Genomic DNA, 23,913 nt, shown 5'->3' on the forward strand with positions numbered 1-23,913 from the left:
TTTCAAATAAATCCCCATCATGCTGAAACACCAAATTCACATACACCACTGGTTATCAGGCAGGATCACTGATTACCATGATTTGATAGACTTACTTTCATTATTAAGTCTGGAACAGCTGGGAGGCAAACTGTTGTGAGGTATTTAATTACACTGTATAGAGATATGTCCCTGTGGTTGGTTTAAGAAAAAGCTAAACAGCCAATAGCTAGGCAGGGAGAACAGGTAGGACTTCCAGGAAGAGGGAGGAACTGGGGATGAATTTAGGCATGCAAAGGAGATGCCAGGAGACATGGAAGATACAGGATGGGCAGTACGTGACAGAATATAGATTAATAAAAGTGGGTTGATTTAAGTTATAAGAGCTAGGTAAAAACAAGCTAAGCTTTCATAATTAATAAAAAGTCTCTGTGTCATTATTTGGAAGTTGGTGGCAGAACAGAGAAAGAGTTACAATGAATATATAACAATATCACATAATTTAAACACACAACATTTAACTTTTAACTTATATTCAAACAAGCACATTCTACTAAATTGAAGATAATAGACTATCCTCTGGCCTTCTGTTTTTGTTTCTATGTGTTTGCCTTATTTCATTGAGTAAGGTAAATCATTCTATAAATTGTTATAGTAAGACTGAGAAAATTCTATTTATGTACAATAATAATTTTATTAACCTAGTTTTTCTTCATTTAATATGGTGAAATGGAGCTGGAGAGGGATTGCTCATTGTTAAGGCTACATACAGAGAACCTGAGTTTGGTTCCCACTATGTATGACAGACAACTCACAACCACCAGCAACTCCAGCTCCAGGGAATACAACACAGCCTTCTGACCTTCCTGGCCCCCTCCACGCATCAGCACATACCCAAGAAGGAAAGAAAGAGTGAGCTACCTCCATTTCACCATATCTCCTCCCTCTTTAACACACGTGCTACAATCCTGTAAACATCTTTTCATTACCTCACCTATGTATTACTTTTTCTGGTTATGATTATGGCTTTGTTTTTTATAGGTGCATGTTTATGTATGTATGTGTTCAGTGTATGGCAAGTTAGTCAGGTGTATTCCACAGAACATATGGAGGTCACAGGACATCTTTTGGGTGCCTTGCATCTTGTTTAGGTTTGGGTCTTTTATGATTGACCACTGTGAGAAACATTCCTTATTTAGCTGAGTCATTATGACTGCAACAAGATTTCAGTTGATTCAGTTGTGTCTGTTTTCAGCTGACAGTCATCTTATCTATGATAGCTTTCCTAATCCTTTTAAAGGTATCAGGGTGTTCTCGCAAAGTCACAGATCATCGTGTAAACAGAATTGTCCTCAATGTAATACTTACAGTATTTTGAAATCATAGGAGACTACTGTCATCAGCCAAAACCTCATACAAACAACAATGGCATAAGACCAGTGTAGATCACTTCCTTGTGTGTGTAAAGCCCTGGCTTCAGTTCTCAATGTTGGAAAATAAACAAAATGTGATCATAGTTTAATGATGTGGTGCTTGTAACATACTACCATCTTTTAGACATGTTCTGCCCTGTACTATCACAAGCCAGTGCTCTCTTCTTGGCCATAGTAGATGTTATGTCTTTTAAAAAAGGATGAAAAGAAATGTTGTGAGTTGGGGGGGGGGGGGGAGAAACTAACATTTATTGAGCACATATTATATGCCACGTAATATACAAATACATATTCTCATTGACCCTCACACCACTCTGTAAGGTAGATAGTCTTCTCATTTTACACATAAAGAATCTGTTTTTGGACAAAGTATGTTCTTTAATTTTTCTATTAAAATTAATTTCCACTTATTTTCTTTTCTACTCCCTATTGTAGATATTGTGACAGCTATACACCAGAAAAGTCTACTTCTAGTCAATAAATACTAATTTAATGGGTTATTTCACAGTGTTTCAGTGGATGGTTAAAAATTAGAGGCTACCACCCACCCCTATCAGATTACTTCTTTGGCACCTCTTAATGACCACCTGGGTTAGTAAATCTTCTTGCTTGGTTTCCATGCTTCCTACACACACACACACACACACACACACACACAGACTTCATCACTAGATTTAACTTTGGCTCTTTAAACTTATTCTCCTTAGTCTAACAGGACTAGCAAGCAAATGTAATGAACAATGTTCTTAATCATGAAATGACTCCTCCATCTAATTGACTGTAGTATCAAACAGGGACCACCTGTCTCAGAGTTCAATAAAAGAGTTCAATAAAAGTTCAATCTATAGTCAAGGAAAAATTCAGTATTATTTTTCATACTTCTTCTCCAACTCTTCATGAAGGGACCAGGACTGAACAATTTTTATGTCCCCTCAATGTAGAAGAGACAAGATCTCTTCTTAAAGGAGATCTTAATTCCCCTTACACTTCTCAGAAAAAAAGAACCTTGAATTTTCTTTCTCATGAATTCCTAGTTGTGTTCCTATTCATTCATGCCATTCAGATATTTATAGTCTGCAATAGTTTAGATTAAAAAAAAAACTTTTTAGTTGAAAACCAGCCTGGGGTGGGTGGGACCAGCCCTTTTGCCCTATCCCCCAACAATCATTGAAGATTTTTAAAACCTCATTTGGAATGAGACTGTCCACCACTTGTACTCAGGCCTCGGGACTGGGAAGCAGACGGGACTGGTGAGTCTTGAGTACATGGTGTATAGAGGTAGAGCCCCATCCAGCAGCATTTCATATTTCCAGGAAAATGTATAGGGGAAAGATGTGGGATCCATTTCCTTTTTTCTCTTTGTGGCCCGTAATAGGTTCCTTCCCTCTGTTCTTGAAGGAAATTAATTCAAGCACTTGTCTGGGCGCATCTTCAGAGGACACTGTAGCTGTAGGAAAGGCTCTCTGCACTGATGCCAGCCACATCTGCATATAGCTCAGGCACCACTAACTCTGGCACTTGCAACACAGCCTTGTCATTCGCAGATCTAGAGGCAGCTTCTAGGCGCAAGCGCAGCTCTCCAGGTAAGGGACGGCTGCTCTCACTCCACTGCCAACAGCATTTCATGATGTTGTACCTGAGATGGGGACAACAGAGATGAATATGAAAGGAATGTAGTTCCTCTTCAAAAACAAAATAAAAGCCCTCAGCCCTTTGATCTTTCTGCCCGTCTCCCACTGTATTTCCAGAGAGTGGTACTCTACCATTCTCTTTCTATCAAGTCTCTCAACATTCTCTCAGCATGATTTCTTTTTATAATAGAATGCTGGAGACTTTTCAGACTACAAAGTGACAGAAGAACTCTGGCTTTTCCACCATGCAGTGCAATAAGGTAACAGGGCTAGGAGTAAATTGTCTGTTCCACTCTATGGTGTGATGGGTGGAGCTTTTAATCATCTCATGCTTGAACTATCTTCCCATCACAGTATTAGGTTCTTTAAGGTCAGGCCCTTTGTCTGAAGGCTTCTTGTGAAAGCAAAAATTAGAGTCCTCAGGGTTGCCTCAAAATTGTATGTGAGAATGTTTGTATATATACATATACATATGTATATATATACATGTGTGAAATGTATATGTAATGTATATGTGTATGTCATATATGCATATTGATAAGTATACATATATGACAATATTTATGGCTTGAGCCGGAACTGTCCCCCAGAGGCCCATGTTTTAAGTGCTTGACTCCACAGCTTTTGGCACTAAGGGAAGCCTTTGAAAGTTATAGCCATCCTAATTCCAGCCTTGTTTCACTGCCTGCTGATCCACAAGCATGTGAACAATCTGTCTATGTGCTCTTGCAGCTACTATAATGGAACAGTGAGACAAGGTCAACCTTCCTTCTCTGAAGCAGTTTCTGTTGGGTATTTTGTCACAACAATTAGAAAAGTGACTGACACAGTTGTTGAGCAGAATTGATTTTGTTTTGCCTCATGCTTCATTTAAGGTTGTGCATTACCATATAAGGATGACTAACGATCATCTGTGGCATATTGAAAAAAGGTGTAGTTAATAGAAATCAAAACATGATTTGGAATTACGGAAACTCAAGCCTTTAAGAGCCACTTACATGGCATGTGTGCAGCTGCTGGGTCTCTTCATGGTTTTCCTTCTCTGAAGATACTGCAGAATGCTGGTGGGAGGGACTTTAGGGTATGGTGGTGCCCCTGTCAATATGAAAAACATGAGAGCAGCAAGAGACCTTCTAAATATGAAGTGAAAAGAACTCCAGTATCCATTGACCTCAGACAGTGGCCTTTAAACCATAACCATGGGGAAGCATTGTGTACAGTATAGTTGCTTCCTGCTGATTGTGTAAGGTCGCAGTGGATTTCAGAAAAGGTGTTTTCAAGAAGAAAGGTAACATTAGGAGATGCTGAGTGTTAAGGAAAGTAATAAAACAAAGCAAAACAGGAACTGAGACCTGCCTTCCACTTCTTATAACACATAAGGAGCTACAGTTTCTAAATTGAGTGGGTTAATAAACTAGAGGAAACAGTCTTATGTTTATATAAGGTTACTAAGGGATTATCCTTTGGGTCTGAAAACATGCTATGGAGTTGGTCTGGTCTGGGGGAAAGAAAGGGAGAAAAGAAAAGCTAAAGTCAGTTAAGGAAGGTCTAGGAGAGGGAGAGAGAAGAAAGGGGATCATCATTTTAGTATATTTTAGAGGAAAGAGGCTCAGAATTCATGTCAATCTGGTGCAATCTGTCCTGGTCTAAAAACACTTTCAGCATCCACCCTCCAAATAAACAAATTTGTTCACCTGGAGGTCATTCTTACCTAGAGTCACCATCTCATAAAGCAGGATCCCAAAGGACCAGCTGTAAAAGAAACAAAGCCATCCACTTAATTTCTACCTTTATCTTTACTAAGGAAAACTTAATTTAACATCAGCAGGGAAATGAGGGAGTCAAAGAGAGCTGTAGTGTTATCAAAAGAGGCAAAGTAACAGAGTTATTAGAGAACATTCCTGTCCATGACCCCAGAATCTCATCTCTTTAAGAGCTGAATCTATGTCCCTTCTTCATAATACATGTTTGCAGTTGTTATTAATACAATCACAAATCCACTCACTAAAACAGAATGCTCCTCTTTTTTTCATCTTATTCTTCCCCTGTGCTCAAACTCTAACCTTTACTCAGCACAAAGCAAAGAGGGATTTAACCACAACTTTCTCAGTAGATCAGTTTCCTCAAACCCACAAAATGTATTAGTAAACTTTAGACATTTGGACAGGGAATTTGGCTAATCAATATGACTTGAGAGGTACATCCTTTACTATTGATACCATCATTAAATGAGTGACATTTTATAAGGAAAATTGCCCACAGTTTGTTGAAAAGCAGGTATCAGTGATACATTAGTGGAAGCATTCTAACTGGCTCATTGTGCTGATGTTGAAATTCCCACTGCCTCCTGTGATATTGACATCAACAAAGGCATTCTGAATCGAATTTGTGTGCCTCTTCAAATGGTTGAGGTATATAATTTCCAAAGATCAATTTCAAGTCTTTACAATCCTGATTATACCAATTGCATATGTAATTATAGTTAAGTGATCATTAAATGCTATAGAAGCTACTGAAATATTTGCATAAGATATATCTTTTAAAAATGAATGTTTTGCTGGGCAGTGGTGGCACACGCCTTTAAACCCAGCACTTGAGAGGCAGAGGCAGGCGGATCTCAGTGAGTTCGAGGCCAGCCTGGTCTCCAAAGCAAGTTCCAGGACAGGTGCAAAACTACACAGAGAAACCCTATCTCAAAAAACCAAAAAAAAAAAAAAAAAAAAAAAAAAAGAATGTTTTAAAACTAGTCTGTAAAAGTATACTGCTAAAAATAAAATGTCCTGCAATAGTACTACACAGCTATAATCCCAACATTTGAGAGACTAATGAAGGAGGGTCTGTAGTGGGCAGCTGTTCCAGCTTTGACCTGGAAGTACTACCCCCATTGAGGCTTCCAGTAACTGCTATGCCTGCTATGCCTACGAGGCAGGGCCGAGAGAGGAGCCATTAAGACCCAAGATGCGGATGTACTAGCTCTCTTAGTTCCTGGATCCTGGATGCTGTATGTAGACCGAGCAGAGTTCTCCAGAGAACACCGCTGGACTGCACTTCACCTCTCCCGGACCCTGTAACCTACCCCTTCACTTGTAAGTTATCCCACAAAATAAAACTCCCTTTTAACTACATGGAGTTACCTTAATACTTCCACCAATAAGGGTTACTAGTTTAAGGACAGTCTGGCTACACAGGAAGACTGTCTTTAAAACAAAACAAAACAAAAATGAAGCATGTGTGGTGGTACATGCCTTTAATTGAAGCATGTGGGAGGCAGAGGCAGTCAGATTTCTGTGAGTTCAAACTCAGCCTTTTCAAGTTCCAGGATAGTCAGGGATATATAGAAGACCCTGTCTCAACTCTACTTCCACCCCCAAATAACTAAAAAGAAGAATGAAATGAATAACGTGTTACAAAATTATATAGATGAGTCAACTGTAGAAAATGAGGTGGGGGGAGCCAGGCAGTGGTAGTGAATGCCTTTAATCTCAGCACTTTGGAGGCAGAGGCAGGAAGACCTCTGTGAGTTCAAGGCCAGCCCAGTGTACAGAGCTGGTTTTAGGACAGTCAAGCCTACACAAAAAAACTCTGTCTCAAAAAAACATTTTTTTTAAAAAAAATGAGAAGGGAAACAATAAGCCTCAGTTGTTTCACAAATATTTTCAGGTGTCTCATTATATACACTAAGAACCATCTCAAAGTGGCATCCAGCCATTAGTCATCATTACAGCTGCCATTCAGACCATAAACACAATTTATATCTGGACACTGTGGTATACATGTGTGACCCTTGCACTTCAGAGGTGAAGACAAAAGGATCATGGCTTATGTGCTATATTTGCATGTTCAAGACCCTTCACAAAATGTATATTTTTTTCTCCTTCAAAAGTCTGATAAATAAATATGCATGCAAAAGTTTTCACTTAAAAGGTGATTTGGGAGTGGAAACATAGCTCAGGGATTAAGAGCACTTGCTGCTCCTGCAGAGGATCTAGATTCAGTTGCTACCATACACGTGTGCTCACAACCTCCTAAACTCCAGTTGTGGAGATCTAAGACTTTCTCTGGCTACCAAGAGCTCTTACACATACATGGTGCACATAAACTCATGTAGGCACATGCCAGTAAATAAGTAAATATTTTTTTAAAAAGTGACTTAAAACATGCATAAATATTTTATTTCAAATTCTTCATTCCCTGGCTTTTAAGTGGAACCATGCATGACCTAAAGGTCAAAGCAAGGATGCTGAGGTAAGTTCTCCAACATTAATTTGAATAATATTTTCACTTTTTTTCTTTTCTAACAAAAGCTGCTAGTCTAATTCACAGGAACTACTGGAAAAGCATTTTTAAAAGTGATTAAAAGCAAATAACAAATATCTTTGCTTGAGAGTAAGTCAGATTCAAGTAGAGCTCTCCGTTGCAGACATAATTGACTGCAAGTGCAATCATGTTCCATGGGAAACACCAGGCCTCAAAGAGAAGAAATGAAGGAGTGGGAACATACACATCTCCTCTGATGCTTGCAGGTCTCAGGAGAAGCCGTTCTGGAGCGAGCCACTTAAGAGGGATAGTGCTGGTGTGAGCAGAGGAGATGGCTCCTTGGGTGTGGACTTCATAAGCCAGGCCCAGTCGGCAGAGTTTGACAGTCAGGTCACTTTGGATCAGGATGTTCCTGGCAGCCACATCCCCATGAAATAGATGCTTATCCTGCAGGAATTCCTATCAGCATATGATCAAAGGTAATCAGCCTTCTGAAAGTCAAAGTTCACAAATAAGACAGTCTTGGGTGGCCTTCAAAAGACAAGGGCCTTCTCTGCTCCAAACACTCTCACTCATCAATGAGATCATTTTCAAAGCAGGATAAGGAATTAGACCTTTTCATTATGTTTTTAGGATAACCAAACTCAGTGAATGATCCAACTGGCACTAACACAGGGGTTTCACTCCAGTGCTAAAGATGGATCCTGGTGTTTCCTGTGTTCTAGGTGAGCACTCTGCAAGTGTGCTACATGCCCATCCCTAACACTAGACTCTGAAAGCATGATCGCATGCGCTGTGTCAACCCTAGCCTCTCTTGATTGTATGTTCCCTTCAGATGGTACTCAGATCAATTCTGGGACAAAGAGCAAAGCACACAGAAAAGCTGAATGCCATGTAACAAGTTTATAGAAAGGTTCAAATCATCTCATTGTCTTCATAACTAGATGAAGTTAAGGAAGTATCTTTAAGACAAACCCAAAAGAAGACAGAAGGCCACATACTCATCAGGTGATTGTAACCAGAGGCTGGTCTCTTAACTCAGGATGTGCCACAGACTCTAACAATCCACTAATAGTTCCTAAGCCAGGCTCCAGATCAAAATTAATGACAGAGAAATGGGTGAGAGCTACATGAACAACCTGGACGACAGTGGGAGTAATGAAGGGCAAGATTTGAGGGAAAGAAAGCTTAGGGGAGCAGGAGATCCCAGCTGGATCAAGAACAGAAAGGGAGAACAAGGAATAACAGACCATGATAAATGAAGACCACATGAGAACAGGAATAGGCAGAGTGTTTGAGAGGTCCCCAGAAATCCACAGTGAAACATCCTCTGTAGACTGCTGGCAATGGTCGAGAGAAAGCCTGATCTGACCTAGTCTGGTGATCAGATGACTAAACACCCTAACAGTCGTCTTGGAACTCTAATCCAATAACTGATGGAAGTGGATGCAGAGATCCTCAGCCAGGCCCCAGGTAGAGCTCCAGGCGTCCAATGGTCGAGAAAGAGGAGGGACTGCAAGAGCGTGAATGGTTGAACCCAAGATTGCAAAAAGCACAGGGACAAATAGTCAATCGAATGGAAGCACATGAATTATGAACCAATGGCTGTGGAGCCCCCAGTTAGATCAGGCCCTCTGGATAAGTAAGACAATTGAATAGCTTGATCTGTTTGGGAGGCACCCAGGCTGTGGGACCAGGACCTGTCCTTAGTGCATGAGCTGGCTGTTTGGAACCTTGGGCTTACACAGGGACACATGCTCAGCCTGGAAGGAGGGGACTGGACCTGCCTGTATTGAATCCACCAGGTTTAAATGAATCCCCAGGGGTGTCTTGGTCCTGGAGGACATGGGAATGGAGGGGAGGGCCTGTGGGGAAGTGGGGGTGGGTGTGGGAGGGGGGAGGACAGGGGAACCCATGGCTGATGTATAAAATTAAAACACATAATAATAATAATAATAATAATAATAATAATAAATTCTAAGAACTTGTAAAAACAAACTTAACAGATTTACTAAGCCACCATCTAAAAAGAGAGGGGTAGTGACTTGCAGTATGAAGGATCAAAGGATTCTGGTGTGGTTAGAAAAGCAGGTGGAAGCCACAGTGGCTGGTGATGTATGCCGGTATCATCTTCTCTGGCATGAATCCACTCAAGCTGTGTGTGACTGAAGAGCCAGAGATCTGGGGCTCTGATTACCAAACATGGACAGAAAAGGGAAATTTAGAGGGTTAAAGTGACAGATTCCAGTCACTAATAAAGAAGGAGACCATGAATGCAGTTTTCTGTCCCTTGGAAATTTTTAGAATAAAGAAAATAAATATGATGAACTGAATTAAAGAATATATAAGGAAATTTTACTCTAATGAGAAGAATTGAAGAATGTACTAAACTTGAGATCATTAAAGATAACAACAAAAAAACATAGCCTTGCCCCATGAGAGATGATGTCAGGTACCTGATGGATGCATCGGTTTGATCAGTACAGCCCTGTAGGATGGATACCTCTGCATTTATAATTCAGGGCACAAGGTAGGCTGAAGCTCTCAGCTTAGCAACACCTTGACTACACATTCCAAGAAGTGAAAGTAACTTGTGAGTGATGGTGTCTCTCTCCATCCAATGGGTGTTCCAACCAGGACTACTCCTCTTTTCTCCCATCACTTCCTTCTTAGTCCATTTTTTCTAATTTCATTTAAATACCTGGTGGACCAGGCATGCACCTATTGCTGTGTAAGAGGCCATCAGTTCAATTCCCCATACTATCAATACTACACACACAAAATGTCGCTTTAGACTCTGATGCATTTCACAATTTGTGGTAGCAAAGTTCAACAAAACTTAAAATCATAGTTTCACAGAGCCTTGATTTTTCTATAGAAAATATCCATTTGAAATACAACCAAATAATTTCACAGACATAGTTATATACTTCCTGAGTTATTTTGACAAAGATAATTTTTTTCTGAAACTCCAAATTCTTTAAACCTTTTAAAATTGGTTTAAAAATAGAAGAACAGTTGGCCTTTCCTGTTCTTTTTATCTCTTCCTCTTGCTCCTTATTTTTCAAGTTTATTATATATATATATGTGTGTGTATATATATATATATAATATATATTTCATATCACATCATTCATCAAAGCAAGTCTCCAACCAAACACATTCCGAGCTAGTCTGCCTTGTTTTCCGTTGTAGATCTGCACGCTTCCTCACCCTCTCACCTATTCACTCTCCTCCCTCACATCTCCTCCATCTTGCTTCCCTTGTCTCCTTGTTTACATGTGTACAGGTTCAAATACCAAATTAATCATGACAATGGGTTTTGAAATTTAAGCTAAGTAAACTTTCACATCCTTCTAGTTCACTATATCAATCCTAAATTGACTTTCTTCTGCCTGGAATGCCTTATACTGCACTGTATTACCTGAATAATTTCATAAATAAGTGGCTGAAAAACAACTGTCAGTGAATAGTCTCTCCCTAACTTTATCTATCATAAAGATATTTACCCCATTTAGAATTGTTAGTGTGGGAGATATAGCATAAATACTAGGCTGATGAGAAAATCCCAACATCAGTTTCCATTTATGCTAGTCTTACCAGGGCCAAAAGGACCTGCTTTCCGATGTGATATATTTGTTTTTCTGTGAGATCATAGAGCAGGCCATCCATAGTCATCACATCCTAATGAGACATAAGAAAGAAAACCATTATATAAAAGTGACTTAAACATGTTTTCTTTTTTAAATTGTGATAGAGAAACTCCGAAATGAGATATCAAAGCTAAGAACAACATAAAAATACAGGGATTAAGAGTCAAGGAGAAGGGGCTGGAGAGATGGCCAGAGGGTGAGGGTGCTTGTCACAAAGCCTGATGATCTGAGTTCCACCCCAGAATCCACCTGGTGGAGGCACAGAATTGGCTTCCCCAAGTAGTCCTCAGACTTCTGTGCGCTCCCCATGCCTTACACACACACACACACACACACACACACACACACACACACACGCGCACACGCACACGCACACAAAGGAGAGAGAAATGTAAAAAATTAAGGTGCATTTATGTTTCTTTTATGTGTGTGAATGATTGCCTGCATGTATGAATATGTACCACATGTATTTCTGGTATCTTTGGAGACCAGAAAATGGCATCTGGCCTCCATGTTGATGCTGGAAACTGAACCTTGATCCTCTGCAAGAGCAGGAGGCACTCTTAGTTGCTGAGCAATCTTTCTGAAAAATATATTTAATTTAATTTCTGAAAAAATATTAATAATGTAATTAAAAAAGAGACAAAGATGTTCAGATTAGGTATGTTCAGATACGCAGAGGAATGAGGCTCATCGAACTCCAGAAATGCTAAGGAAAGCAGTTGAACAGCAGGCAAGAAAAATGAGCAGGAATGACATCCGGCACTGAATAATGCAGCAGTTTTTCTGGGGCTGTGTGTGCAGACATGCACATGATTAATACAGCTATGCAGAAGGCTTACATATGCCAGTTTCCATGTTAAAAGCTTGGTCTTCAAAAGTGATGAAAACATACTTTTTAAAAAAGAAAAATATGGAGATATTTTGTGCTGAAATGTGATTTTATTTGTATGTTAATAAATAAAGTTGCCTGGGGATCAGAGCTAAAGCAAGCCATTTAGCAGAAGTCCAGTGGTGGTGGCGTACACCCTTAATCTGATCACAAGGCAGGCAGAGTCTCTGTGTGTTCAAGGACACAGCCAAGTGGTAACCCGAACCTTTAATCTCAGTACCAACCGTAGAGACCGGGAGGTCTGTATAGACAGGCAATGACAAAGAAATCATGTGGTTGGTTGGGTTTAAAGCCAATGAGAAGGTAGAACAGAAAGGCAATCAAAAGACAGGTCACACAGGAGGGCTCTCTCAGGGGAAGGACGGCAGCAACTGGTAAGCTAAAGCCTTCGCTAGTGCTCTGATCTTTGGGGCTTTTGACTCTGCATTTGGCTCTGTGTGTCTTATTTAATAAGACCATTTAGAATTTCATCTACAGAAAAATTTCAAATTACACACAAAAAAAAGAAGTTGAGAAAATTCACTATGTGCAGTTTCTCATCTGAGCCTGATGCCTTAGAGACTTACTGAATGCCAGGCATGAGAACTAGAATCAGGAAACTGTAAATAAATATGTAGCTACATATGGTAAGTGCTGCAAAGGAAATGTACAGCATCTACTAGACCATGTGGTGGAAGGAGGAAGGTGAGAGCGAGCGACCTCAAGGATAGAGGTCAGTGGGGAGAGGAAGGATTTGTGGACAGCCACATGAAAGGTGCTTCAAGTCGTAAGAAGAGCAGATGCAGATGATCTGAAGTAGAGAAGATGGAGGCTCTGAAGAGTGAAAAGTTGCGTGGGGGTGAGAGCACAGAACTGGTGGCAGACGGACAATCTCTTGAAAGGTTTAAACTGACAGCGTCTGTGCTCTCTTCTTCTCATCCCAGGGGAAAGACTTCATCCACAGGCTCCTTTCCCACACGCATTCAGTTGTGTGTTGATCAGCCTGTCTGTGCATTCAGTTAATCTTGAGCTGGCTCATAAGCAAGTGAGAAACCAGCGATACTGGTTTCTTCAGCTCTTTCAGGGAAGAGCATTTAGAGAACTGAGGATATTATTGTTAGTATTATTTTGTTTTTTAATAACTTTTCACTTCATGAGATTATAATATAATTACATTATCTGCCCATTCTCTTATCTCCCTCTAAACCTTCCCATGTTTACCTCCCCCTTGCTCTCATTCAAATTCATAGCTTCTTTTTCTTTAATTGTTATTACATACATGCATATGTATGTATGTATTCATAAATATATAAATACAATCTGCTCAGTCTGTATGTTACTTGAATGTGTATGTTTTCAGGGCTGACCATTTGGTATTAGATAACCAACTTATTAATTTTTTTATAAAGGAGATCCATTAGAATCTAGAAACTTCCGAGCTATTTCTTTTTTTAAGATTTTGACACACAAACGCTTATAGCTGAGTTTCCCCTTTGTCAACTCTGGCACACTAGGGTGCTTTTATGGAATGGAAAACACACTTAGCAGTTAATAACAGAGTAACTATTATTACTGAGAGTGGTATATTATTATGTCATTATCATTTTTAACAGCTATCATTTTAATTGCTTATAAGTACCAATGGCTGCTATGTTTTACATACATAATGTCTTTGACATTTTATGATAATTTATTTATAAAACTGAGATCAGAATTAATTTTCCAGGCTAGGCATGATGGCACATACTTTTAGTCCCAGCACTTGAGAGGCAGAGACAGGCAGATTTCTGTGAATTCAATGCCAGTCTAGTATACATAGCAAGTTCCAGAACAGCCAGAGCTATGTATAGAAACCCTATCTCAAATAATAGCAAAACAAAAACAAAACCACCTTGCCAAAGTCAAAGTTAGGCAGTGGAGGCAAAAACAAGTCTTTAACCATACATTGCCCAACAAGAAAGTAACCAGTCACAAGTGAGTGTCTATTTCAACTCTCAGTGTGTAAAACTGCCCAAAATAAAAAGTTCAATTTCTGTTTCTCCTGCTACATGTCAAGTGTTTAATAGTCGCATGTCACTTGTGGCTAATTGTGCACATAACAGATACGGAATTTTTATTTTTTCAGTCTGGGTCTCATGTAGCTGAAGGTGGCTTCAAAATGGATGGAGAGTTGAAAATGAGCCTAAACTCAAGATCTTTCCCAGTGCTGGAATTATAGGTATATGCAACCACACACAGTTTTATGCTGTTTGGGAGAACAAACCCTGGGCCTTTTCATACACAAACATTGTACCAACTGAGCCACATCCATACCACCTAGCTATGTGATGATTATTTCATACTTACATTGTCATAGTACCATTCAAAGGTGGTAATTGTTTCACCTTTACATTGTCTGCATATTTTGTCATTTGTGGTGTTAATTGATGTATGAAAAGCTAATCAAAGCTTTTCCCTACTAATGCAGCTTCTCTGCTGCTCACCCTGCGGCAGGTCCAGAGAAAGCTGAGCAGGTCTCCTGGGACCACATCCTCCAACACCATGTAAAGTGGCAGCTTTTCTGTGCAGCAGCCTTCCAGCTGTACCAGGTTCTTGTGTTTCCCCAGGAACTGATAGAATTGGATTCGCCCTATGAAATCCTGGACCTCCTGGAGTCCAGCAGGTTCTATGGAAAACAGAAGAATTGGATCAGTGAATAGTCATGTGCAGCTGATGAGTAAGAGGCAAGAAGCAAAAGACACGTGTAGATGGTGTTGTTCAAGGCCCCTTGTGGAAGAGGGACCAAAAGTGGAAGAAGTGTAGCCAGAAAGGGGGCAGGAGGGGGACCATGTTGAGGAGAGTAATACTCAGTCACTTTAACAGAAATAATACACAGTCACAGAAAGAACAGAGTCAGGAGTTTTAGACCTGGATAGGTTTTCACTTGCCTGGGTGTTCTGTTCATATTACATCACTTTCTGGGCTTTTTGATGGACACTTTTGCTTATGTTTAGCCCTTCCTTGTTTTATGTTCTATGTATCCAATGCTAATTGTATATACAGAGAGAAAGGGGAGGAAAGGAAAGGGACACAATATCAAGGAAGAGTATAAGGACCAGAAAGATCACTCAGATGGTAAAAGTCAGTGACTGGTGACATGGAAGTCTGATGACTTTTCAGTCACTGGAACCCACGATGGAAGGAGAGAACCAACACCTGAAAGTTAACCTCTGACCTAACATTTGTGTGGCACATATCTGCACTTATATGTACATACCATACACACACACACACACACACACACACACACACACACACACACACATACACACACACAAATAATAAATTAATTTTAAAAAGAAAAGGTATCAAAAAGTAAAATAAAATAAAAACCCCATTATCCTAGGCCAAGCAGCATCTACTATGAAAGTGTCTACTTTTCAGGTTTCAGTAGGTGAGGATGAGGTAGAGATCTAAAGACCCAGAAAGAAAAACTCTGCATGAAGCTTCCCCTGTACTCAATAATCATATCTGCTGATACATATCTTATTGTTTGCTGTTCCTGTTAATATTTACAGGTACAAGCTCATAGCAGAGAAGTAAAAGAGGAGAGAAGTTGATCTTCATACTTTACCTTCTAAAGCCTTGAGGACAACACTCTTTGGCTTAGAGTTGTCCCTGGTAGTCATCATGGCATGATAAAGGGTCCCTAAACTGCCATTGTGGATCTTCTCCAGAACATCTGAGAGTTGTTCCCTGGGCACCTGCAGCTTAGCCAGGGGAGGCAAGGTTGCTCGTAGAAAGCTCTCCACAGAGGTCTCCTTAAGTGGTACAAGCACCTTTTCTCCTTGTCCTGCTGGCTCCAGGCTTAGGTCTCTAGATTCAGGTACAGAGGCAGTACCTAGAACAAAGAGACAATGTCTACCAGCTGTCCCCTGCTGTGGGGACATCAGGAAAGTAGACTTAACAAATGGCCAGTCAGATTTCTCAATGAATAACACGAGGGCACCTTCTGATGCTTCTCGATGAATGAATACCAGCACTAAGCTTCTACGACAGTCGCAATAATTCCATTACTTATAGAAAAACTGAAGATGAATCTCTTGAAAGTGGTCATGTTTCTTTTTTACCAACCTTAGGATTACCTTCAGTGTTTCCACAAATGTAGCACAGAAACAGGACAAGTCTGAAAAGGACTCCACACCACAGGTACCAAAAGGTGGTGATCATTGCCTTAAGTCAGTCACATGACTTCTAGAATTGAAGGACGGGTACAGGTAGATACTCAATCATAAGATGTAGCTTTTCTTTCTTCAGGTTGCCCTCAAAATGAAATCATTCTACATTTCCATGACTCTTAGTCAAAAGGTCTTCTGAAACTATCTTTCATCTATAGCTACCTTTCCAGTTGGCTAAGAAAGTTTCCTTCTTAAATTTCCAATCATTTGCTAATCAATCTGTCTATTCAGTAAGTGTAACCATATACCATACACTGTCTGTGAGTTGAGGATAGACATAGTTCATATCCACCTAAGATTAGTCTCTAATCATAGGACATAGAACATTAAGAATGGATGAGGCAGTGTGTTATGGGGGAAAATAGCAAAAGGAGATACTAGTTTATCTATAGAGGTAAAAACAGAAAAGGCCTTTCAGATATGATAACATTTAATAAAGGCCTAGAAGCAATTACAGAGAAAACCATGATGACACTGTAGGAGATGGAACAAGATGTATGAAGGCACCAAGAAAAGAGTGCACATGGGTGTTTAAGAAGCCACAAGGAAGGCAGTACAGATGGAAGCCAAGTGGGATGGCTGGAGAGATATGAGACAGGGCCAGAGAGTCCAGATCATACGAGGCCATCGGAAGAACATTGCTATTTTCCATTCTGTGGAACATAACAAACTATTGGAACTGAGAGGCCTATCAAGGCATTCATGAATCATTTTGCCTTGTCAAGGAGGAACTAGATAATTATAGAGTTAGAAGCAGTTATAGGGAACACCATTAGGAGTGCAAGATGTAAGTAGCTTGGGTTTATAATTCATAAGATCTGATTATAGATTGGGCCTATTGAGACATTAGCATACAATTTTTCTTAAAATAGATCTTCTCTGAGACCATGCCTGGCTCCCTGGTTTGAGCCTTACCCCGGGGTCCAGGGCACTGCCTTTGGGATCTCTGTCCTCTAATAAAAAGCCACAGGATGATTGCAAGAAGGATAAGGAAGCCACCAACCAGGAGAGCTGGAACAATGATTACTTCATACTGTTGCTCTTGGACAACTGTGTAGGCAATAAACAGGAAGTGGAGTAAGAAGTCTGCAAGATCCCCCTACCCACCATATCTCAGTGCTCCTGGTATTCCCTCATTCTCTTCAATGGAGGCCCCATGGAGGGCAACCCTGCATCTTAGACCAATGAAGGTCATTTCTTCTATCCTGATCTCTGATTGGCATGTATCCCCCACCACAGAAATGATGCCTGCTAGAAATGAAACAAGACCTCCTCTTCTAGAACCACCCAGAACTCAGTCTCTTTATTATAGAATCAGATCACAGGAAGTTGTGTTTGCTCTTACCACACAGCTTATCACTGAAATTACATTCCAACAGTACTCGGGTGGGGCGATGCTTCTCTCCCATCGCCACAGGGCCAGCCTCCTCTGCTAGGCCCACAGAGGGTGCAAAGAGCACAGCCACAGTGATGTGTTGTTTGCAAGAACTGTGTGTGTTATTCTAGAAGAAAAAAGAGCACATGTAGAATTTTAAATACAACTATGAATCTCTAGTACTAAGCATACAGTGCTCTTTCTGAGCCACCTCCTTCTCTCTGCTCTTTTGTCTGAAATTCAGGCTGAAGGAACATTTTTATCTCCTGAAGCATTTTTCTTTCTTATACAGCTTTCAAACTTGATCCCTTCATTTCATTCTTCCTGAAATTATTTTAAGGACACCCTAGACTTCTGTGACCATGCTGAAGTAGGGACCCACAGCAACATCTGACCACTGGTAGAATATCTACCCCCACTACAGCCTTAAAGTATTTTAAATTCCTTTCAGCTGCATGTCACATTTTTTTTTTTACACATAAAATTTCATTACACCTTTTACTAGGATGGTGAATGAATATTCAACAAATGTCAAAAGAGATGATTCAGGCTTTTGCTTGCCTATTCTGAGACACCTGCACCCTCAGAACAAATAAGTAGACAGCATTTATCAATGAAAGCTATTTAATCCCTCAGCTCTCAAAGCTTGTGTGGACTTCCTCTACACCCACCAGATGTAGTCAAACAAACCCACATTCTGACCAGGTCATAGACTATAGAAAGTGTCACTATAGAAAGAGACACCTTTTATTTTTCTCACTCCTTTAAATAAAAAGAAAATTCATCTATATGTAATGTGTTTTAAATGTAGTGCCAAGGAGTAGACTCAGTATGTAAAGTGCTAGCTGTGAGGGCCTGAGGACCTGAGTTTGGACCTCTGGAACTCATGTATCTGAAATCCCAGCTCTCCTATATGAGATGCAGAGAAAAGAGAGCCCCTATAGTGTGCAGGCCAGCTAACCTGGTACACAGTGCAGGAAAAACAACTAACAGAGGCTAGAAGGCAAGGACTGACACCAGAGGATGTCTTCCACACTAATGTAGTAGCATGCAGGCACTCACATTCAAAGATAAAATCATAACATAAAATGTTATAGCATAAAAATGTTTCCCATTCCAGTTACCAATTTTCCAAATAGATTACAGTTCCTAGTTTACTATTGTTGGAGATTCTTTTTATTATTAATATAGTTTGTCCTTTGAAAGTTTTATACAAGTATATAATACATTGTGGTTCTCTCCACAACACACACACACACACACACACACACACACACACACACACACACACACAAAACCCTCTTATTTCCCTACCGACCCTGCCAGCACCCTATGTTCCTTACAAATCTCTTTCCTTTATTTACTAGTTTATATTATTGCTTTGTTTTGTTGTTGTTTTAGTGTCTCATAGGGTTGAACTAGGGCTATCTGTGTGACCCTGAATCACCAGTGACTACATACACAACTGGATGCTTTGTTTCCCACTCTGCTAAATCAATGCATTCACAGTAGATCAGCAGTAAGTGGAAGGGCCCAGAGAGCCCCTGCTCCCTCCAGAGCAGATTGTCAGGAACACCCAACTTTGTGGAAGTAGTGCTACTGCTCACAGGCACAGCTGCTGTGACTGAGCAGGATCTAGTGACCTTCAACAACTCCGTAAAACCCACACATCTTTTAAGTGACATCTCCAGACTTGTTTCTTTCTGAAGAGAAGCAATAATTCCCACTGTTCTACATATCTAACAACCTCCCCAATGCCCTTGCCCAGAGATGTGGTGGCTCTGGAGTGAGCACAGCCTATGGCTTTCATTCTAAGGAGTCTGAAACAAAACATGGAGATTTTCCTGCTAAGTAATCCGTGTAGTGATTTGATAAAAAAACAAACCGCAAGTGCAGCTGACACGACACATGCTAAATCTGTTGGCCATCTTAGGCCTCCTATGGTTACACACTGAGTTTTAGTATTGACACTAGTGACCAGCGTGCTACTTACTGAAGCACAGACTCTGCTCAAAAAACATAAAGAAATCTCCCAGCTCCAGCCTCATGCCTTTTTGCTTTTCCCTATCCCATGAGTACATATTGTGGATCACAATTAAACAACTCAGAAGGGAGACAGGTATGTGGCCAGCTAATCAGATATGGGCAAGAGGAAAGGTTGCAAGCAAGAGAGGAAAATTTACCAGGCTATTCCAGCATTGGGGAGGCAGAGGCAGGAAGATTTCTTGAGTTTGAGGCCACCCTGGTCTACATAGTGAGTTTCACAACAGTCAGGTGTACATAAAGAAACCCTGTCTCAAAAAAACAGAGAGACAAAAAAGAGGGAAGAGGAAAGAGAGACAGACAGAGACAGAGACAGAGACAGAGAGACACAGATAGAGAGATCTTTTGCCTGTGAGTTTTTACACATCAAAGAATCCATGAAGCCAGTGAACAATTGGACAGTAAAGTCTACCTCATATAGGTGGTGAACCAAACAAGCAGAGAGGAAAGCAGTTTAGAAAGCTCCCACCCTCCCAACACCACAGGCCAGGAGCAAAGGAGCACAGCAGGAGCAAAGGGAAGCCCCAGAGACTAACCCTGAGCTCAGCTGGGTTCTCAGAGTCTGTTTGAAAATGTCTCAAGGCTGTAGGCATTCTTTTCATTTCCTCTGGCTTCCTTTGCAAGACCTTATCAGATGTCAGTAATTATTTTTGTTCAGGGAGCAGCCAGTTGAACGAGTTTGGCTCTCTGGGGAGTAGGTGCTAGGAACACACTCTCTCTACACAGTATAAATGGAAAAAAAGAGTCAGTCATCAGCCAGCTCAGACTGTGAGCTCTGCCCAAAAACCAAACTACACGCCCACTAGCACATAAGGAAGTAACCTGAAGACGTGCACAGACCCCAAGCTGAACTGGCTGTGGCCAAACACACCTTCTCTCAGTGACCCAAACCCTCCCTTCTTCCTCCATGCCTGGATATACAAAACATCCACCTTAAGATACCATATGGCCTTCACTTTTACTTCCTGAGCCAGGTTCTTGCCATGGCTTCTCCTTGTCTCTGGTAGTTTAAGGAAACTGGGATTATTAATACACAGCAAGCCAATGAAGCTGGATGGTGAGAAAGCAAGTGTACTCTGTGAAGCAACTTCCAAGATAGTCATATGGGCTGGGGGAAGACTTGTGGGTAAAGGTATTTGCTGTGACAATCTGAGCTCAGTCCCCAGGACCCACATGGTGAAAGTGAGACCTCCCAAAATTTGGCCTCTGACTTCCACCCAGGCATCATGGCAAGTTACAGTTTGCCAAAAATCATGTGGCATATAACAAATGAGTCCAGGACTTTTAAAATTTGCACACCAGGCATACTTACTAAGCATGCCCAGATAGTCATAAAATAAGCAGAAAACCTTGCCACACAGACCCTGTATCCCTCCAGGTTTATATAAAAGGAAGATATTCACAATTGGTTGTCACAGCAAGATTACTTGCTGTACCATTTTCCCCCTGAAAATAGTAACTGATTAGCAGATGGCTTTGTCTATTGGTCTGTATCAAGCTGAGAAAAGGCCTTGATGCCATCCTCTGGGATGGTTCTTCTGAAGACTTAGTGTGGCTCTTTTAGAAGAATCCTATAGCCAACATTTATACTTATATAGTAAATATATTAAATTAATTCATAATACCAATAAATATGTATAATATAGTTAAGTGTTGGAGTCCTAAGTCCCATAGCCCATAACCACTAATAAATCTTTAAACCCCACATGGCATCTACCTACAGGGTAAGATAGGTCACTTAGGTACCTGAGAAGAACACTAATGGATTAATAATATAATTTAAGTTATCCATATATTGTACATTAAGACCACATTTATAACAACACTATATTAATATTTAGATAATTTTCTTATCTTGTTAAAAAATTATAGCATGGCTACAGCTTCTCTTATATGGACTGCAAAACAGTTAAGAATGTAAAGCATTAATTCACAGTGTAACAAATAACAAAAGGCATTCACTGGAATAAAGGGACTCTTGCAGCTGTGATGTTCTTTATTCTCATCCTCATTTGACAGTTGCAAAATACGTTTGTCTATAGCTTGCCTACGGTTTGCATGTATCTGTGTTTGCCAAATCTCACCAGGCAGAATTCTATCTGAAACAAGAATATTGCCTCACCTTTGGATTGTTATTCCTTGCTTCATTTCCCCTCAGCTACTTCAATGTTTTAATTTTCCTATAAAAGGTTTAATTCCCCCACCTTAATTGAGAATCCATCACACAGTGACAAAGGAGACACAATGCAAAGAGCATGAGAATGAAAGGTGAGTGAAGGTCCTAATTAGTTGCAAGACAACATTCTGAAGAATATAGAAGTTTGTGATAATTAGAATTTAACTAAATATCATACTAACTCTCCAACTGCTACATAGATTCACAACACAATCACAAACCACAGGGTGTTTCAGCATCTGTTTCAATACATCAGAGGCAAATCTTTTTGCAACAATAACACAATCCTTGTTCCAGACTTTTCTGTTTAGTTAGCACAGTGTCACCACCACCACCCCCAAGACACAATGACCAATCTACCCACAAGTTTCCAAAAGAAATTTTCCCCCACCAAAATACAGCCGTGTACTTTGAAAATCAAACTTATTCTGCTGGAACAAAACTTCTACATGTTCATAATTCATGTGCTTCCATTCATTTGGCTATTTGTCCCTGTGCCTCTCCAATCTTGGTCTCAACAACTGGAGCCCCCAGCTGGATCAGGCCCTCTGGATAAGTGATACAATTGAATAGTTGAACTGTTTGGGAGGCACCCAGGCTGTGGGACCAGGACCTGTCCTTAGTGCATGAGCTGGCTGTTTGGAACCTTGGGCTTACACAGGGACACTTTGCTCAGCCTGGAAGGAGGGGACTGGACCTGCCTGTACTGAATCCACCAGGTTTAAATGAATCCCCAGGGGAGTCTTGGCCCTGGAGGAGATGGGAATAGAGGGGAAGGGATGGGCAGAAGGTGGGGGTGGGGACGGGAGGGGGGAGGACAGGGGAACCCATGGCTGATGTGTAAAATTAAAACACAAATATAATAAAAAATAATAAATAAATAAATTAAAAAAAAAAAAAAAACTTCTACATGTGCTGTGGAAACTTCCCTGGAACGACATCTGACCCTCTTCCACTGAGGTGTGATTCTGTCTGTCTGAAGCTTCATTCCCAGTCTCAGCGTCTGTATAACAGACCTTGTGGATCTGCCAGCAAGGTGGTTTTCAAAGATCCAAGTGACTCACCTGCCAGTAAATACAATTAGTCAAGGGAGTTATTAATCATTATGAGCTATGGGGCAGAGGAGATGAATACTTTAAATAAGGAAAAATTATATGGAGGAGGAACCCTAGGCTGAGAGGTTCTATTTTTGTTCCTCAATCATTGATTGCCCCTTTCTCCTTTCTCCTCCCAAGCTATCCAACAAGAAAGCTTAATTTTGAGAGAGAACATGTTCAGTTAGCAGGAAGAGTGAGGACTGCTCAGATCCGGAAGAATTCAGTTTAACTGACGTCCAACATCCTGAAAAACAAGCTATCCTTCCTGATTTCAGATCTTAGACACAAAGAAAATACAGCACGCCAGTCATTGTTTTAGGCTGTTCCATGCCAAAGAGGAAAGGCAAAACCTGATGTTAGCATATAAGTGATCAAATGTGACTAAATGGCAGAGGAAGGTCTCATATCTAGTCCCAGGTCTCATATTTATATACCCAGTATTCTTTATACTACTGCATGTACGTGCATACACACACACACACACACACACACACACACACACACACACACACACCTTTGATTCTATTTCTATCATCTGCTTTCTGAGTTTGAAGACTCAGTTCTCAGGAGTAGTAATCTTTTAGTGTGTGTGATAGCCACGAAGGCTATTGTCCCATTATCCAAAGGGACAGAACACCAACTGAGGACTTGAGATCCCTAGGCACTTCTCTCATACTCAGGCTCCAACTTTCTCCTGAAATAAACCTGGAAAACAATCCTGTGAGACACCACACAAAAAGAAAGTGGCAGAGGTGACCTACAGAGGCAAGCTCATGTAGATCCTCGCCTTCTATTGCATCCTCTGTCTGCTGGTGTGATGACACAGGCAGGTGAGGGGCACCTGTTGCCCTGCTCTTCTCTGGAATTGAAATTAGGATTGTTCTGACATTCTCCCTCTTCCACCTTCTCAGAGACGTGGGGCCTGAAATGAACTTGGAAACCCCACAAAATGCCTGTTTGAGCAGAAATCTTTTGACACAAAGCATGTTATCAGCTTCTCCAGTGCCTGAAGACCTGTGATGCAAGGCAGAGAAGAGGAGGCCTGACATCTGATGCCTCTGCACAGCTGACCACGGAAAGCAGCAATGATTTTTAAGGCAGATAATCTGAGCATCTAGGTAAACTCACAGACATCACCAACAGCATCAGAGCTCACAGAGTGACAACTCACAGACATCACC

General features: G+C 40.7%; 1 protein-coding gene across 2 annotated transcripts; it reads right to left on the bottom strand.

Moving 5' to 3' along the window:
* Window positions 1–1,686: 1,686 nt before the first annotated feature.
* On the bottom strand, window positions 1,687–23,913 carry Styk1 (serine/threonine/tyrosine kinase 1). 2 transcript variants are annotated; one of them, XM_036182037.1, is made up of 10 exons: window positions 23,861–23,913; window positions 17,387–17,543; window positions 16,957–17,091; window positions 15,438–15,704; window positions 14,308–14,489; window positions 10,901–10,984; window positions 7,545–7,759; window positions 4,755–4,795; window positions 4,042–4,138; window positions 1,687–3,048 (listed from the first exon to the last, which is right to left on the bottom strand). In XM_036182037.1, the coding sequence occupies exons 1-10, from the start codon at window positions 23,876–23,878 to the stop codon at window positions 2,844–2,846; spliced, it is 1,401 nt and encodes a 466-aa protein (XP_036037930.1). In that variant the 5' UTR covers window positions 23,879–23,913; the 3' UTR covers window positions 1,687–2,843. The 2 variants fall into 2 exon arrangements, with proteins under 2 accessions (XP_036037930.1, XP_036037931.1); XM_036182038.1 differs by lacking the exon at window positions 16,957–17,091.

Source organism: Onychomys torridus, chromosome 3 (assembly GCF_903995425.1).
Source record: "Onychomys torridus chromosome 3, mOncTor1.1, whole genome shotgun sequence".
In the NCBI taxonomy this organism is placed as follows: domain Eukaryota; kingdom Metazoa; phylum Chordata; class Mammalia; order Rodentia; family Cricetidae; genus Onychomys; species Onychomys torridus.

Bases quoted from the DNA above. Each gene is read 5' to 3' on its own strand.
- Styk1 (XM_036182037.1), bottom strand. The intron at 4,796-7,544 runs GTATGTTCCCAC...TTTCTTTTACAG, and splicing joins GCAAGCATCAGAGGAGATGT to CTGGTCCTTTGGGATCCTGC. The intron at 4,139-4,754 runs GTAAGAATGACC...TCATATTGACAG, and splicing joins TTATGAGATGGTGACTCTAG to GGGCACCACCATACCCTAAA.